At 38.9% G+C, this 18,656-nt stretch overlaps 1 protein-coding gene across 10 annotated transcripts in view; it reads left to right on the forward strand.

Annotated features, from left to right (window-relative positions):
• camta1b (calmodulin binding transcription activator 1b) overlaps positions 1–18,656 on the forward strand; it is a 302,050-nt gene that overhangs the window by 177,866 nt on the left and 105,528 nt on the right. For all 10 annotated transcript variants that reach the window (XM_089125207.1, XM_039673486.2, XM_089125205.1 and 7 more), the window contains one exon: positions 10,113–10,248. In XM_089125207.1, the coding sequence (XP_088981333.1) occupies positions 10,113–10,248 (136 nt within the window). The remainder of the gene's footprint in view (positions 1–10,112; positions 10,249–18,656) is intronic.

Below are 18,656 nucleotides of genomic sequence, written 5' to 3' on the forward strand. Positions count from 1 at the left end.
GTTCACCTGTCCATGTTGGCATGACTAATTTGACTGGCTTCTACAGACGTAGAGTCGAGTCAATTCGTTCATTTTGTTCGTTGAATGAACCAAATAACACGAAAAAAAATTGTTGATGAACGAGTTCGAGGAGAGTCACGAACGTGCATCGCAGAACAGAGCAAAGCGAGCATTTGCATTTGTGCTTATAAAACTTAAACTTTGTTATTTATTTATTATATGAGCGATCATTTCGCTTGATAAGACTCTTATTTATCTTCTGGAATCGTTTAAAGCCCTTTGAACAGTTTGCAGTTTGCACTGAAATTGTCTTTTGGACCTTGAACCATTTGGTTCCCTCTGAAGTCCATTATATGGAGAAAATCCTGGATGTTTGACATCTTGGATGACATGGGGGTGAGTAAATGATCAGCAAAAGTTTTTTAAAAAGTGAACTACTCCTTTAACCTATTGTTTGCATATATTACTTAACATATGTCGCAGTCATTCAATCAAGAATTTTAAGTTGAGCCGTTAGATGTACAGTAGCCCGAAACAAAGCAATCAAAGGTTTGCATAAAAAACGATAATAATATTTCAATTTAGATAACATATTAATGTATCGTGTTCTATTCAATTTAGTCCTTAAGGTTTCTTTACTTAAAAAGTGTAAAATGTACGCAGAAAACTCTTTGTCATGTCTGTCCTTTCCTGTTCTCTTTTTGTTTTGCCTCTTTCTGTCTGTTATTTTCTTGAGTATTTCTCCTTGACTGTTCGAGTCGGGTCAGCATCAGTTCCCAGATGCTGGTGTGCGTCATATGAGGTGTGTGTCTAGTGTAGGATGTACAGAATGGGTCAATGGGCTGCAGTGACAGAACAGTCCACGTGTTCTGTGGATAAATGAGAGCCGATCCATTCCAATTTATTGATGGGAACAATATGAGACACTAGAATGACTAAAGCCACAGCGCACACCCTCCTCTCTCTCTTTCTGTCTTTTTTCTTTTTTTTTTCTGCTCCTCTCAGTGGAGAGCCATCAGTGTCAAGAGGACGGACAGAAAGAATATTAAAACAGTATTATGAAGAAAAGTGGAAAGTACACACAGAGCCCCCAATGGTATTTGGACACTTAAGTCACACTTAAAAACGTCTGAATGTCATCGCTTTAGATTTCTCCTGCTATCATAAGCCTTGGTCTGGCTCCATTCTTGTACTGTATGTAATGCCCATCTTTTTCGGATGCATAAAATGAAATCCCACCTTATCTTTATAATGAAATGCATCACATAATAGAAGTTAAATGGTCTGCGAATGCTGTTTTGTGTTGATTTTAAGTGTCCAAACACATTTTGAGGCCACTGCATGTCACAACACAGACGAACAGAAACCCAGCCACGAGCTGAGAGGGATGAAACCTAAAAAAAAAAAAAAAACCATCCAACGACTCTCATATCATTTGAAAAGATGAATCTAATCTTCCTGCAATCAGCTCTCTTGCTCCAGCGCCTGTCTCTCGCACGATCTTCAGCGGCGGTCTCTCGGCACGCTCCATCCCCTCCCCACAGGCCACGGACGCTTCGCTTTGCGGTTATTAACCTGAACAGTGGGCGCATCTGAGTCTAGGTTAATAAGCTGCTGTCTTCACCTCACTCTTTGTCGGGAGAACAATGTTGTCAAGCCTACAGAAATTGGCAATTTACAACAGAGATGGAAATGGAAGGCAAGGTACTCGTCTGTGGAATGCTTTTTATAGCCGGGCCCACCGGCGGAGCCTTGCTCTCCCACAGCCTTTTAATGATGGATATGAAATTACAGAGGTGTGAGACTGAGATGAGACGGGAATGAGAATGGACAGAGACATGGTGAAGCAGCGAGTGTACTGTACTTTATTTAGACCCGGTTTAAAAGAGGTCAGAGTCAGATAAATAGACAGATATCAAGTTGACAGAGACAGGTCTTGAGAAACGTCATTTAAATGATAGGATTTGGGTGGTTGTTTTTACAGATAACGCACTATAAATGTGGGTGAAATAAGCAAATTATGTACGGTATATAATACTATAGGAATAAATATAATATAAACATATGTAATATGGAATATAATTTTTTAAAGAACTGTACTGAAAATATAAGGATGTTTTATATAAGCTTAGAGACTATTTTCATCAAACTGTTTCCGTTCAAAAATGCTACTTATTTCATTTATCATAATATATTGTATATAAAATTGGCTAACGTATTTACTTAAGGTTTACAGCTTGCATTTTTTTTAATTTATTTATTTCTATTTATTCATTGTACATGTACTTATTTTTTTCCCCATAAATTTATAATACATTTAAGTACAAACTAAAGTTTGTAAAAAAGCTCGTTTTTTGCTGATTCTAAGCCAGACTTCTCCGTCATGCATTTCTTTCCAGTTTCATGTTTTTAATTTATCATTTCTGTGACAAATTGGACGCCTTTAAAGCAACTAAAAAATTCTAGCTAACTGCACTGCCAATCAACATTTTTCTTTAATAATTCGCTAAGATAACTCACTGTTAACTCATCTGATTGCTTCTCTCCGTTGTTTACCAGTGAACGAATAACTGAATGTTTGACAGAGTAAGATAGACGGCGGTTAGAGAATGGTCAGTTCCAGTTTTGGTTTTCTCTAACCGAAAGTACAGCCCGTTCTCACCTCAAGGCGTCATATAGGTGACGCTTTTGACATTACGTCTACATCCGACGCTCATTTCAACCTTTAGCGTCAATATGAGACCCAGATATATATGGGCCAGAAGGCGCCTCCTAGTGGTCTAACCAAACCTACCCATAACCGAAACGTGTTATATTGACGCTAAATTATTTAAATGCAATGTCAAAAGCGTCACCTATATGCCGTCCTATAGGATGAGAATGCGTTGAAAAGCACAGTGATTGTAATGGCCATTTCCTATCGTTCTGATGCATTTGGCCCAACTGTGATGGAAACTATAATGGAAGGCAGCTGATTGTTTCAGGCAGTGAATCTCCGAGCCCTAACGCAGTGGTTCAGCAGAGGAGCACTTGATCGAGCTGCTTTGAAGCATGTGTTGATTTTGATCGATTTTTGAAGGCACGTTCCTCTTCGTTATTTGCGCATTACAGTGCAAGGACACAACTCCGTCAGGACACCGTGAGGAAGCCGCCTCTACAACAACAGAGCGGAGATCTGCTCCTTTTCAAAGACGCTGTGCTTCCCACGCTGCCTTTTTGTAATACCCTGCGGTTTGCTGAAAATGATTTTGACTCCCTGTGGGTGTGGAGCTGGCTGAGAGATTGAGGTGGGGGTGAAGCGTTGTGTGTGTGTGTGTGTGTGTGTGTGTGTGTGTGTGTGTGTGTGTGTGTAATCATGGACATGGTGCAGCCCAGGCCCCTGACAAACACAGATAGTCCACCGCCTCCATGCTGTTGTATTCATGAGGAGTCCTGCACCTCAATAACTTAATTAACCTCGTGTAGAAGCCCACCGCACACTGTCCCTTCCACGGCAGATAACATGCAGGAAAACACACCATGTGCCTTACTCGCTCTTTCTCCTATCTCTGGGTCCTGTGCAGGTTTGTGTGGTCAGATTGTGACAGTGTTCTAGGTGTCTTGTGTCTCTTTATTTGTTCAACAATGCCAGTGTCAACTGTGTGAGATGTTTGTGCCAAGCATTATTAGCTTAATAGACCTTATGCACCAGAGAAACGTGGGCGCCGTCATCTTTAGAATATTGTCTTTGAACTTCCGGTTCTGTATATTTCTATGGCATCGCTGTCGAGGAGTAATTAGCTGGTGAAGTGGATTTACTTATTGTAGAGTTAACAAAAGTTTTAATGAGGATTGTAATGTTTATCATAAGCATTGTAAAGCAAATGTCTTAACAAATGTCGACCGGGAAATTTTTTACGAGCAGTTCATTCATGCAAGATCGCTGTCAAAATACAGACCGGAAGTCAAAAGACAACGAGCTCAGGATTGAAAAGGGGCGGGGCTACAGAAGGTCTATAGTATCGATCTATCGTTCTATCTATCTATCGTTCTATCTATCTATCGTTCTATCTATCTATCAATTTATCGTTCTATCTCTCGTTCTATCTATCGATCTATCGATCTATCTATCGATCTATCGTTCTATCTATCTATCGTTCTATCTATCGTTCTATCTATCTATCTGTCTGTCTGTCAATCTATCTATCTATCTATCTATCTATCTATCTATCTATCTATCTATCTATCTATCTATCTTGTCTGTCTTTCTGTCTATCTATCTTCTGTCTATCTATCTATCTATCTTGTCTGTCTGTCTATCTATCTATCTATCTATCTATCTATCTATCTATCTATCTATCTATCTATCTATCTATCTATATATCTATCTTGTCTGTCTATCCATCCATCCATCCATCCATCCATCCATCTATCTATCCATCTATCTATCCATCTATCTATCCATCTATATATCTATCCATCTATCTATCTATCTATCTATCTATCTATCTATCTATCTATCTATCTATCTATCTGTCTATCTATCTATCTATCTATCTATCTATCTATCTATCTATCTATCTATCTATCTGTCTGTCTGTCTGTCTGTCTATCTTGTCTGTCTGTCATTCTATCTATCTGTCTGTCTGTTGTCTTGTCTTTATAGATAAAATCAGATTCCTCTCTTTCAAATTACAGTTCAACTTCCTGTGTCGTGGCCAATTCAAATTCACGCTCATGAATAGCCAGTTCTGAATTTTGCACATCCCTGGTGTCAACAGTAAAGCAGCTCTAATGCAGCCTTAACTTTAACTTGCTTACTTTGCTGCCATGCAAGCACTGCTGTTTCCTTCTGTAAATGCAAATCTTGTTTACCTCACTGTTGGGCGTGTGTTTTTTTCTTTTTCTTTTGGGGGGTGTAGGGGGGTCATAAATAGAGTATGTTGGGACCCGAGGGCAAAGAAAACAGTTTTAAAACATCTCTAACATAAGCGGCGTAATGTTTCTGGTAATGATTTAATTAGGTTTAATAGCTTCCGTGGCTTTACCCTTTTCACACTCATCCAGTTAACACAATGCAGAAGCCTCAATGCGATTTTCCCCGAGGCCCGAAACTCAGCGGCGTCTTTCCATTACTGTTCACACCACAGCTCCAAATGCCACCACCATTGATAACCTCCAACCCCCAGAGGGAAAGCCTGAAAACGAGACGATCGGGAAGCCCATCCTATGCAGCAACTCCTGTATGCAATTATTCAGCCATGAATGCTGTGGCCTTTCCATGCCCTTTGGAAAAATCACCCTGACCAAATGCACGCTGGGGTTGCTCGGTCTGGGGGCGCTGTGCATTTTAAGGTTAGAGCTTGTTGCCTGTGGTCGCCTTATTGATCCCGGGCAGCCTAGTGCTCTCTGCTTTTTGGAGATAAGGCAACAGACTCGACCCTCTCCTTATCCCACCAGCCCCGCCAGACTTACAAACAAACACCCAATTTCTAATCCACTTGTCGGCTGCTGAAGACAGGCGGGCCTTTATTTATACCCTTTCAAGCCATCCTCGGGGTCCGCTGTTTCGATAAGCCATGTAGGGACATCAGTTTTCTTGTTTGGAGGCACCCATCGCTGTCCTGATCCCCGTCTGTTTTAGCCAGACCGAGACAGAGGAGCCCAACCGGACGAAGCTCGAGGTTCATGTGGTCAGCGTGAGAGCATGAAAATAGGATCAAAATCATGTCCAGAACTGTGCGATAGCACATAGTCGAGACGACACAGTATGACGCAGTCAATGAGTTGTTCATGGTTCCAGATTTAACATTTAAAATTGACCATATGTGCTCTAATTCCTGATCAAATTCACCGATAAAAATCGTAAACGCAAACGTTCAGTTTCAAAACCGCTTGAACACTGAGGGAATCTTGTCTCCAGAAAAACCCTCAACACCCCCTCAGACTGCAGAAATCAAATTCTGTCCAATCAGACCCACAATTACATTAGAGGCCATCCGATAGCAGCGCACGTGCTCGTCCACATGTGTTTTGGCGTTCGGCGTGTGGCGCAGTCCTGTCACCATTGTAATGAGGTGATTGATTGATGAGTGTGATTGCTGACATTGAGAGGTGGGCAGGTGGAAAAATACAAGGGGGGTGATTTGTTACCGCCTGCCACCTCTGTTATCGCTTATTAAATCAACAGGCAAGGTGAGGAGATATGAAAACAGGCGGAGAGAGGCAGGACTCCTGCAAGGATAAATAGATCAGCTCCTGCGCCATATGGAATACCAGTCCTTTAGGTGGCTAAATGCCAGCGTGACTGTACACACACCAGGAGCTGCTGTCGGTTAACCGGCGTCAGATGCCCTGACGGTCGAGTCAAGCGGTGGCATCTTCAGATAAGGCTTGGTTTGGGTCTCTTTTGTGTATGTGTGTGTCTACAACGCTTATTTATTTTATTTATGGACCTATATTTGGCCTTGTTCATATTCCACACATGGCCAAATCTAGTTAAAAGGGCAGTAAATAAATCAAAAATAGTACTATTCATAGTATATAGGCTTATTCATAAGTGGAGTGCTGTGTCTTGCTTCTTCTTTTACCGTTATAATTAAGCCGATATGTGTCTTTCGGGTGTATACGAGCTTCATCAGAAGGCTCTCTCACCACCGCAGCACAGACGCCTTATTTATGTGGAAAATGAACTGAGTAAAAATGAATAATTTAGAAACCTGTGGCAGGAGAATTTCTAACTTTCCTGAACGTTTCTCTGACGCAATGAGCAAAATCATTGCCAGAATGTGGTGTCTGTACGTGTAGCTTTGCAATTTTGCCCTTTGATATTGTATTATAATTGGTGTCTTTAAAAAAATGCACCTGCTATGAATTAGGGTGGCCCATAAAGTAATTCCACGATTGCATTATAATATCCTTCTAAAACATGTCGGCACTCAAGTGCGACTACTACAGTACAGATTTGATGTATTATGAATACGTTCTAAAGCATTACAATCCCATTTATTATTCATTATACACGTATCTAAAGCTCTGTTGAAGCCCTACACGTTGTATCGAGTGCCTATGTTTAATCAAACGTACACCGGCCTTTGAATAAGACCACATCCCTTTAAGAACGTTTCTTCCCTGCCTGTATTTTCCATTTCTGTCTGGTACATTAAGTCTCTGAAACAGAAGAGGCGTCCTGTCATCCGAATGTGATAACGGAACAGTTAGCGTTCCTTTTGCCCTGCTCTCCATGTATAAATATGTATAATTCTGATAAGATTAATTGGATCGCCTAAGTACACACAGAGAAGGAGAGAGACTCTTGTTCCGGCTGCTTTCCGCAAATCTGCTCCGGGCCCACCTCACATTCCCCTGCTAAAGTGCTTCATTTTTTTTTTCTGGAACAAACTGCCTTCAATTAAAAAAGAAAATGGCTTACCCAAAGGTCCCGAGGAAAAGGAGCCGAGCAAATGGCTTGAACACACTCACGATAAATAGTCCTGTTAAAATATTAAGCATTCTGAGAAGCGTTCGATACAAAATGCTCACCTTTGTCTTAATGGGGGAAACATGTTTCTTTGAATTTCCTCTTCTAAGAGAAATTATTCTCGCTTACTGCGAGGGATCTGAAAACATTTATAGGTCATATTTCACAACAAAATTATGAAAGCAATTGTATATTTATTTAAAGGGGGAAAAAACATGCCCATTTTTAGGACCTTTTTTTGCATTTTTGCTATAGGGCTGTCAAACGATTAATCGCATGCAAAATCAAAGTTTGTGTTTACATAATATATGTGGGTGCACTGTGTATAATTAATTTGTAAATACGTATATATACACATACATTTATATATAAAATATTTATATTATATATAATATAAATTATTTATAAATCTATACACAGTATATACATGAAAATATTTCTTAAATATATGCAAGCATGTGTGTGTATTTTATATATAAAATAATTATACACAGTGCACCCACATATATTATGTAAACACAAACTTTGATTTTGGATGCGATTAATCGCGATTAATCGTTTGACAGCCCTATTATTTTGTTGATGATTAAGCACAATTTCACATTTTTAAATGTTTTTATTTATTCATTTATTTTAATTATTGTTAATTAAGCAATTGTTTTCATATTTTATATTTATGCTAATGAGACTTAAATTGAGGTTTCACTGAAAATGTCACAATGCAAAAAACACCCAGTAAATTATGCAGAATTACAAGTAACTAACCCTAAACCAAACCTTGACTATAACTGCAACTCTATATTAAGTAATTGTAGTTTATTGTAGTTAATTGTAGTTTCTTTTTGTTTGTGTTCTTACATGCTATATATATTTCACAAATGTTCCATGTCTGTTGACCTGTACAGGAAATGCAGTTTTGTATGTTACTTATTCTGATTTCCTGTTCCTATGTTATTATGTTATGGAGAGAGAGAGAGAGAGAGAGAGAGAGAGAGAGAGAGAGAGAGAGAGAGAGAGAGAGAAAATCCCCAAAATAACTACAGACCAAAGATCAAAAGCATCTCTCCCATAAACAGCATGGCACATTCTGGCAGGGCACTTCAGGCCTCTTCATTGGTTTTGGCAAACAACACCCAAGAAGCGTTCCCATGGCACCGGTCGTCACCGGTGAAAAATGAGCAGAACCAGCCAGTGCATATAACACAACCTATAAAGAGTCATCAAACCAATTCCCTTTAAATAAAGTCCCAAGACCGATTGTTTCTGTGTCAAACCAAGAAGTGGGCAGAGAGGAATTCTCCACCAATGCAGAGCTGGCAATAAACCTCCAGTATAAATGGGAACGGACGGACCACATAAAGGGCCTCAATGTGATATTAATCCTGCACCGCAACGGTCTGGAAAGCACTCCGTCAAGCTAACGTGTTTTACTCCATCTCTGATACGGTTATGATAATAATGAGCTGTTCGTTTCACACATCAGCTCTGAGCGATGGAGGCTCAAGTCATTGGTGTGTTAAAGTGTTTTATTATTGGTGGAATTATGAATAATTTGTGGGGAAATCCTTCCATTAGGAGGTTGGTATACTTTCAATGCTGTGTGCTTTAATTTCAGATTGCATAATATTACCTGTGCTATAATAACCCATGAGAAAAACAGCTAATAAATCATACTAAGTGATGGTTTTTAAAAAAAAACGTAATGCAGAAAGTTTTGTGTGATGATGTTAGGGGACAGAATATGCAGTTTGTATGGTATAAAAATCATTATGTCTATGGAAAGTCCACATAAAACATAAAAACAACATATTATTCTGTATTATTTTATTATTATATACATGTTGATATTGATTTTTTTACTATTGTTTTAGTTTTAGGGCTTGATTTACTAACAGCGTGCACCAACACAAGCCCTGTTGTGGCATTAAAAAATGACGTTAACACTTTACTTGAAGGGGTGTGCATAAGACTGACATGACACCTTCATAACCATCACATGACATATGTCTTGAATATGAAGTAGGGTTTATACATGTATAAACTTTCGCTCAATAATGACATTTTGAATGCAAATATGACATTGTTTAAGACATCTTGACATAAACCAATACATCATAACCTGTGAGTGTCTTAGCACTAAAAAGTTGTGGACGGTTATTATTGCATATGCATTTGTAGGAGTTTCCCTTTCAGATGCAACATTTCTAGGACGAGACTTTTGAAATGAATTATGCAAGGTGATTTACTTGTAGGTTTGCGCTAGTCAATTTACTGGGATTTGTACCCAAAAAAAGCAGATGCTAATTTGGTAGATTGTGTTGGTCATTATGGAAATGATCTGACTCCATCTGTGTTCTTTATTTTGCGTGTTGTCAGTACAGTAGATCACGAGCAGAACTTTACACCCCCATCGGCTATTTAATGAAATTATGCTTTCATGCTAATTTACCCTGTTTAGTAAACCTGTCCCTTAGTGTCTTCCTCAGTCTTTCAAAAACATAATTTAATTTCGTGTTTTTCTCTTTCATGTTTTTGGCTTACAAAACGTTTTCTACATTTGGACTAATAGTACATAAAAGGTTGTGTTTATCCCTTTCAATCCCTCTTATTCTGTGTGAGTGTCATTAAAACGCTCTCTTTTTCTCCGTCTCAGGCCGCAGAATGGGTCTATGATCCTCTACAACAGGAAGAAGGTGAAGTACAGAAAAGATGGCTACTGCTGGAAGAAGAGGAAAGATGGGAAAACCACGCGGGAGGATCACATGAAGCTCAAAGTGCAGGGAGTCGAGGTGAGACGCTGTTCGCTATTAGAAACGTGATACCGTCTCTCCACAGCGGGAAACCTCACCAATGCACAATTAAACCATGTGACTAACCTGTTTAGTGGAGGACTTGTGTGCATCTGGCATTGGTGTCACCAAATAGATTGGAAATATGATTGTGTTCGAACAAGTTTCCCAGATACTGAAGAGAAAACTGCAGTCTGTTGTTTGTTGTCTGGCTGATTTCATGGCTCAAGTATGTTCATCATTGATCTTGCTTGAGCGAGGATGTGTTTGTGTGTGTTTGTCCATTTTACATGACCTTTCTAAGATCTGAAGCCCTCTTGAAACAGCCCTCCCCTCCGTCCCACTGCGGATGACTCTAATGTGTCAGCTCAGGCATGGCCCCTTTAAATGAAGAGCCGTAATGAAGCATGTCTCCGGTCGCCGCGTTCCCGCTCACTGCCTCTAATGAAGAGAAATGTCAGCCAATTTTCGATTTAGCGCGGTGATAGAACGAACCTACGGATGAGTGCGGTCGCGCGGTCTCCTCTGATGCTCTACCTACGCGAGTCGTTCACCTGAGCCGCGCGCACTGATCTTACTCAGCTTTATGAGACGGAGGCAACGTTTAACGCATAAACATTGCTGATAGACACTGAGAAGGCATGTGTAGCCTTTAAAGAGATGGATCATCCAAGTAGTACAATTCTGTCATTGTTTGTCAACCACTGTGACTATGAAACGCAAAATGAAATGTTTATACAGCTACTGTAGAGTTAATGGGAACTGCAACTATCAAACTAAAAACACAGGACAATTAAAACATCCCATAGTCAAGTCACCTTCATTTATATAGTGCTTTTAACAATATAGACTGTTCAAAGGAGCTTTAACTGGTCCATACAGCTGTGCGCTAATATTCAAATCTTCGGAAGTCGTCCCGAATCATTATGACATGCAAGAACCAATGATGTTTGTCTTAAAGGAGGACCTTTTGCTGATAATTTACTCACTCCCATGTCATCCATGATGTCCATGTCTTTCTTTCTGCAGTCGAAAAGAAATTAAGGTTTTTGATGAAAACGTTCCAGGATTTTTCTCCATATAATGGACTTCAATGGGGTCCAAACGGTTCAAGGTCCAAATGAGAGTTTCAGTGCAGCTTCAAAGGGCTTTAAACGACACCAGACGATGAATAAGGGTCTTATCAAGTAAAGCAATCGCTCATTTCAAAAAGAAATGAAAAAAATTTAAGGTTTATAAGCACAAATGCTCGCCTTGCTCTGTTCTGTGATGCGCGTTCGTGACTCTGATGAACGAATGAACGAATCCTTAAAAAAGAGTAATTTTGTCCATTTTGTTCGTTGAATGAACCAAAAGATTCATTCATTTACGTCTTTTGACGTTTAAAGCCCTTTGAAGCTGCACTGAAACTCTCATTTGGACCTTGAACCGTTTGGACCCCATTGAAGTCCATTAAATGCAGAAAAATCCTGGAATGTTTTCATCAAAAACCTTCATTTCTTTTTGACTTCAGAAATAAAGACGTGGACATCTTGGATGACATGGGGGTGAGTAAATTAAAAGCATTTTTTTTTTTTTTTTTTTTAAAGTGAACTACTCCTTTTAACATGCCAAGCTTGAATATGTGCAAATTGAATATGTATAGATGTTGGTCTCTGGTTGACTTTGTAATTAATATTGCATTAAATGTTTGAAACGACAGAAGGGTGAGTAAACATAACAGAGTGATCATTTTAAGTGTTTCATATTTTCCGGGCACATGTAATGCTTCTAAAATACATGATTTCATGAATCAAAACGAGAGAACCAGTCTCTTGTTTGAATAATTATACAAACAAATGACTCTTATGGACTGGCTCTTAAAATGTATAATTCTAAACAAATTCTATGGACTTCTTTTATGGTAACTTTTTGTCTGTTTTTGAGCTTGAATTGCCCTGGTCACTATATGCTTTTGTTATTTTGAAAAGAGCAGCGTGAAAATGCCCTCAACGATGTAAGGAGATGAGTAAAGATTGCATAATGTTCTTTTGGGTGAACCATCTCATTAAAACGTAATTTCCAGGCAAATGTAATTGTTTAACACACTTCATGCCTGTCATATTTCCTCAGCTTGCGTTGAATTGTGTATCTGTCCGTCTGTGAAAAGCATTATGTGTGGTGCCGATCGCAGACTCTGCTGTAGAACATCCCTCGGGCCATTTTTCAATGCGGATCATTCCTCCAAATTTGTTTGACGTGTTGAAAACAGGGTAGAAAATGGGTGGACAGCTGATGTTGAATCAATAATCATACAAGATGTTTCTGTCTAGAGGGACGGCAGGTCTGAATGAACAACGACATTCTGACTGATGACGGTTTCACCTGCACTGGGCCGAAAGGGCAATGGTGGCGGCTCTTTTGCTTTGTTTTCCAGTTTGCTGGCCGTGTAATTAAACGTATTAGGATGTAAAATCCTACAACAGAACTATTTCCAGAGATTCATCCTTTTGGAAATTTGCATTTTACATTATATTGGGATGCACATATTTCAGGCCGTTTGTGTGTGTGTTCAACCAATAAGCACATTTCTTATTTCTGGATCCAATCAAGCGAAGTAGGATACATTAGCGTACATTAGGACTTAAATCAGATTCAAATGTGTTTTATTTTGTCTCTATGAGACACTCATGGGGATTTTGGGCTGCAACAATGACACAAATGCCCATAGGCTTGAGAGAGAGTGAGAGAGAGAGAGAGAGAGAGAGAGAGAGAGAGAGAGAGAGAGAGAGAGAGAGAGAGAGAGAGAGAGTTCAAAAGAAAAGGCGCTGCAGGGGATCTCTGCAGTTTTTAAATGGGAAATATTATTCATGTTGTAGCATGGTTTCCTTTTTTCCTTAGACTAAAATAATCATAATATAGCTTTGTACATCCATTTAACACCCTTCTCTGACCCATGGATTTAAACATGTTTTTTCTACACTCCCTTGATGACTATGACCCCTATTACAGACATCTCACCCTGCAAAAATGTATTAGTATTCTATATTATATAATATTCATATAAGCTGTGAAGCAAGGGTTCATTCATTTAATAGTATTTGTGTGCCCAAAGTGAAAGTAATGTAGATTGTGTTGAAATTGAGGGGAGCATCTCGAAGTGTTAACAGAAGATGCATTTGAAACGCAGGATATGAAACGCTATCAAAATGCGGGATACTTCCAGGAGAGGTGTGATGTCTGCTGTTATGATTGGCTAACTTTATACATCATTCACACTGTCATCCATCAGTTTAGCGTGCAGAATTCAGAACAAATGATCCTAATGAGCTGGTTCTTCTACTGAATCAGTCACAAGTCCATTAATAGAACCAGCACACTAGAGATGAACAATTTTATTGAATCAGTCAAACGGATTTACTGATTTATTAAAAGAATCAGCTCACAAGAGTCTTTGTGTGTGATTGTATGAGCTGTTTATTTTTAATGAATCAGTAAAAAAGATTCACTGATTCATTAACAGAACCGACTCATAGGAATCACTTGTTTGAAGGTTTGTATAAGTATCTCAAAAATATACAATAGTTCATTAGAAGATCTCATAGAAGTAATATATTTGTGAATCAAACCTTTTCTTGATTAATTGATTGTCTTTTTATGATTTGCGTAATTTTATCCTACCACATTTAATTTCTGACTGCATAATTACAACATACAGCAGGTACTTGAACAGCAGTGTTGGGAAACAGTTCACCAGAGCACTTATAAAGGCACAGAAACCTGCCCCTGAGCTCTCCATCATAAGCCATTCCTGCCCTCTAGACACCAAACACACATTAAAACACTCTCTCTATCCCTTCACTCGCTCTGTTTGCTCTGATAAAGAACTAAGCCATTTACCAGCATCCACCAGAGTCCCTGGTTACCTAGCGATGGTGGCAGTAGCCATGGGAGCGGTAGTCACAGCGACAGAGAGGATAATTGCAGTAGTTAGGTAGTTTCACTAAGAAACTATGATGATGGAGCTGCGAATGAAACCAGCGGGGATGGGATCTGTGTGTGTGTGTGTGTGTGTGTGTGTGTGTGGTCCTGGTATTCCCTATTCCCTACATTTATAAATCATACTGAATAATGTTTTTTGAAAATCTGAAATAGCAGAAAGTTTTCTGTGAAGGAAAGTTTTAAGGGTAGGGTGAGTGTAAGGGGATAGAATAAACGTCCCCATAAAATGTTGAAACCCAACGTGTATATGTGTGTGTGTGTGTGTGTGTGTGAGAGAGAGAGAGAGAGAGTCACCAAATCTTTGTTTTAATTAAATTGATAATTAAAAATTAAAAATAATCGTTTTAACGGTAAAAGAAAAAAACTGTTTATTGGTTAACAGAAAGTTATATACGGTAAATAACCAGAATAGATCTAATTGTACATTTAATGTAATTTTACTGTAAAATACTGTTAGATTTGCAGTTTTTGGAAGTAAAAAAGCACAATTCATTGTATAATTTACAGTGAAAAACTGTAAATTGTTTAAACACTTCACATTTGAAGTATTTTTTTTAAATAACTGTTTCTTCATAGTTTTCTTCGTTTTTTTTCTAATCATTTATGTATATTAGGGTTTTATGTTACATGTAATGTTGTTAAATTACTGTTTATGGCATTTTTTAAATTTGTGTGTTACCATGATGGTCTTTAATGTTTTTGCGAATGAGATTTGCTTAAATACAATAGTATTATCTTTCTTGTGGAAGAGCTGCTTGTGATGAGCTTTGATTGATCATGTGACTTTCATCACTGCTGTGATTGGTGATTATGAGTGTACTGTATTGCAATGGTACAAAACAGATTTTAATACTCCAATATGTCGGTAAATGAACATTATATGAGGTAATGAAATATGGTAAATTGTATTTAAGTCTGTAAAACCAATAACGTTGCTACCATATTTTTGACGGTAAAGTTTTGGCAACCACAGCTGCCGGTATTTTACCGTAAAAATTATGTGTTATTTTTTACAGTGTAAATAGAACACAAAACTTAAACATGAAAATGTCAAATCTTCTTATAATTACTTATTTTATTGCTTTATTTTTATTTTGTGCTGAAATACGCCCCAGACTTGCCTTTGTTTTCTGTGAGATTCACCTGTGAGGAACAGACCGTTATTTGCAGAGGGAAAGAATATTTTAGTATCCCAGTCACGAGGAATTTTCCTGCAGTGAGGCAAACTGTTCTACCCATAACTCTATTTAATCCGATTTGCTTTGTGCCATTTGCTTTTGTTTTTTCATCAGTTGTGATATTTAAGCCTATTATTTTGTTTAGTTTAGTTTGTCTTGCTTTGAAAGGCTGCGTGCGACACGTGTGCCGTAGCGTGCGTACTCTCGTGAAAACCAATTCCAGCGGCCCAAGTCGTCTGGCAAATAAAGACTCTGTTGTGCGCATTATGATTGAATGTACACGCACATCTGTTGTGCGTATAGACACACACACACACACACACCCCCACCCGAATAGCATAAGACTGAAGATGTAACAGATGTGCATCCGTCGTGCAAGTTGTTCCATTCGCCTGGAGACTCACAGATTAAACCAACAGGAATAAATCAAGGCTATTAGAAAGGCTGCTAATGCCTAGAGTGGAGAAACATACAGGCCAATGCTGCTTAATTAAGACAGGGAGACTGACCAAAAAACAATCAGTAAAACTGGCCTGTCTTGTGTCTTTTTGACCTCCGAGCCAGCAGGGGGTGTGAGAGACCGATCAAGTGTGATTTACCGAGTAATCACATGTATTTTGCTGCGGCAATCTGTGAAAGAGATCTTGGAAACCATTGGGGGTTTTACCAGAGATATCCATAATAAACCCTAGATCTCTCGTCTGCACCGCTGGCCAATGGGGCTCGACGTCCGCACCTGGCGGCCATCTTGTCACAGTCAGCTCGCTCACGTTAACATTGTATTAATGGTGCATGTACTTTTTAAATAACCATAACTTGCTCAATTTTCTTCCGATTTTCAAACGGTTTGGTTTGTTGTGAACATCAGAGATTTAGTTATGATACTGCATACTTATGAATAATAAGTGTATAAATAAATAATCATCCAGAATTGTAGCCACGTGAATAACTTTTGTAAGAAACCAAACCGTTTGTAAATCCGTCAAGATTTCAACGAGATACGAGTATTTGTTTTGCATCGTTTCGTTTTTGGGGACGTAGTATCGTTTTCGCGTTTGGGGACCTAAAAACAATGGTGGGGTAAATGTAATGCTTTTGTATGCAATATAATGCAGCAAAACTGTGACGTGTGATCTACGCAGATCTTGTCCACATGCGTAGTGTTTTGCCTGCATTTCTTAAAGCCAAACTCTGTTAAATGCATTCATGCACTGAAACCCCCCAGACTCAAGTCCCCCTTGGGAAGTTCCTACTTACAAGTTCAGAAGTCATAATTATGATGTGATGTGGCTTCAATGATTCTGGTTGGCATCATTTTTGTTCCGCTCTTTTCTACTTTCTGACAAAGTCAGGAAGCTTTTTGGTGCTAATGTAACAACAAAAACACAGTAAAGGATGTACATTAGGTGTGTAATTGGTGCTTTATCTGTATTTTATCATTGTTGTGCAGCCATAAAGAATGGTGGGAAATGTAGTTTAGTCTGGCGCCTCATAAACCAGCTAAACGAGTAGTGTTTTCCAACAAGTTTTATCGCTGTTTTTCATCTCCTCGAAGGCGAAACTGTTTGGTCGATATTTATTGCCATGATTGTTTAATTGAGTCAAAAATGGTCTATATGCACTCGTGACGTAATTCCGGTCATTCCAACATGACTTTAAAGCATTGTGAGAGGCCAGGCGAGACTCCAGCTGGGTTGAGTGGAGTGACTCAGCAGGTGTGTTTGTGATAGAGCTGATCTCTCCTCTCAAGGATTCTCTCCACAACCCTCCTCTTCCTCACAATCCGCTCAAACGAATTTGGAACTCACAGCAGGTAGGTGTATCGAACCCCGAGTCCCTGGTGTGGAGGCTGGAGAAGAAATAGAGGCAGAAATCCATAAAGAAACTTTGTGAATGAGTAAGACGATCGTGGGTGAGCCTCTGAGGAGAACACCGAGAGAGCTTGTGAGGTACAGAGCAGAAAAATAAAAGCATATGGATTATTGCTAGAGCTTCTGGGAATTCCCGAAGCGGGAAAAGAAAAGATGGCTGCCAATGGTGCTGGAAGCTGTCAACTTGTGTTTAACATTGAGTTCCATCTCTCGCTAACTCTGTCTCACTGACTTTCATAGGCTTTTTGTGGACATGAAACAGCATATTGTGCATTTGTCAAAGCTAATCTCATCCAGCTCAGGGAGGCAAAAGTTTCTTGAAAAGAGGAACCGTTTCACCCAAATTATCCCAGCCGGTATCAGCTCAGGCTAATGTGCTTCCTCGTGTCTAGCATTTAGCGGGGTTCACTGCCGTAAACACATTCAGTTCTGCTCCGTCTTTTATTTGATTTTGCTAAAAGCAGACTCTAATTTGGAGGAATGTTTCTCTGCCACTTAAACGTAAACTGCATAATCATGAAACGATTGCACTGATATGATTAATCCACAAACAGTGCTTTGTTTCTTTTTGAAGACCAAGTCTCAAAAGCGTGTGTGTGTGTGTGTGTAAGACAGCTGTTAATAGTTCTCTGGAGATTAGATTTTGTCTTATCACAATGCTTAAAGGCACAATATGTTTGATTTTTAGAATAAAATATCCACCAAATAAAACAATAGGTTACACTCCGTCTTACAATGTATGCATTTAAGAATTACCTAAAAGTAATAATAATTAACTACATGTACTTAAAGGGATACTCCACTTTTTTTTTGGAAATAGGCTCATTTTACCACTCCCCCAGAGTTAAACAGTTGGGTTTTACCGTTTTCGAATCCATTCAGACCATTTTTTGATATTTAGAAGAATATCACTAACCAGACAGTTTCTGGTCTCATTGACTTCCATAGTATATTTTTTTCCTACTATGGAAGTCAATGAGACCAGAAACTGTCCGGTTACTGATATTCTTCTAAAATATCAAAAAATCGTCTGAATGGATTCGAAAACGGTAAAACCCAACTGTTTAACTCTGGGGGAGTGGTAAAATGAGCCTATTTCCAAAAAAAGTGGAGTATCCCTTTAAAGGGTTAGGTTTGGGATTCACCTACTGTACATCTTGGATGCCCTTGAGGTAAGCTAAAACATACCCAAAATGAATTTCAAAGTGAACTATCCCTTTAAAGTTTGTAAGAGTTTTATTTAATTTTATTGTCTGCCAGGTACAAATAATCACACACTAAAGAAAATCCCTAACCCTGAGAAATATTACTAATTGCACTCGCTTCACCTCAATCCACATTGTGCAAAAGAATTACAAAATTAAAACATTGGTTTTGA

Source organism: Pimephales promelas, chromosome 21 (assembly GCF_988280905.1).
Source record: "Pimephales promelas chromosome 21, fPimPro1.hap1.1, whole genome shotgun sequence".
Lineage (NCBI taxonomy): Eukaryota > Metazoa > Chordata > Actinopteri > Cypriniformes > Leuciscidae > Pimephales > Pimephales promelas.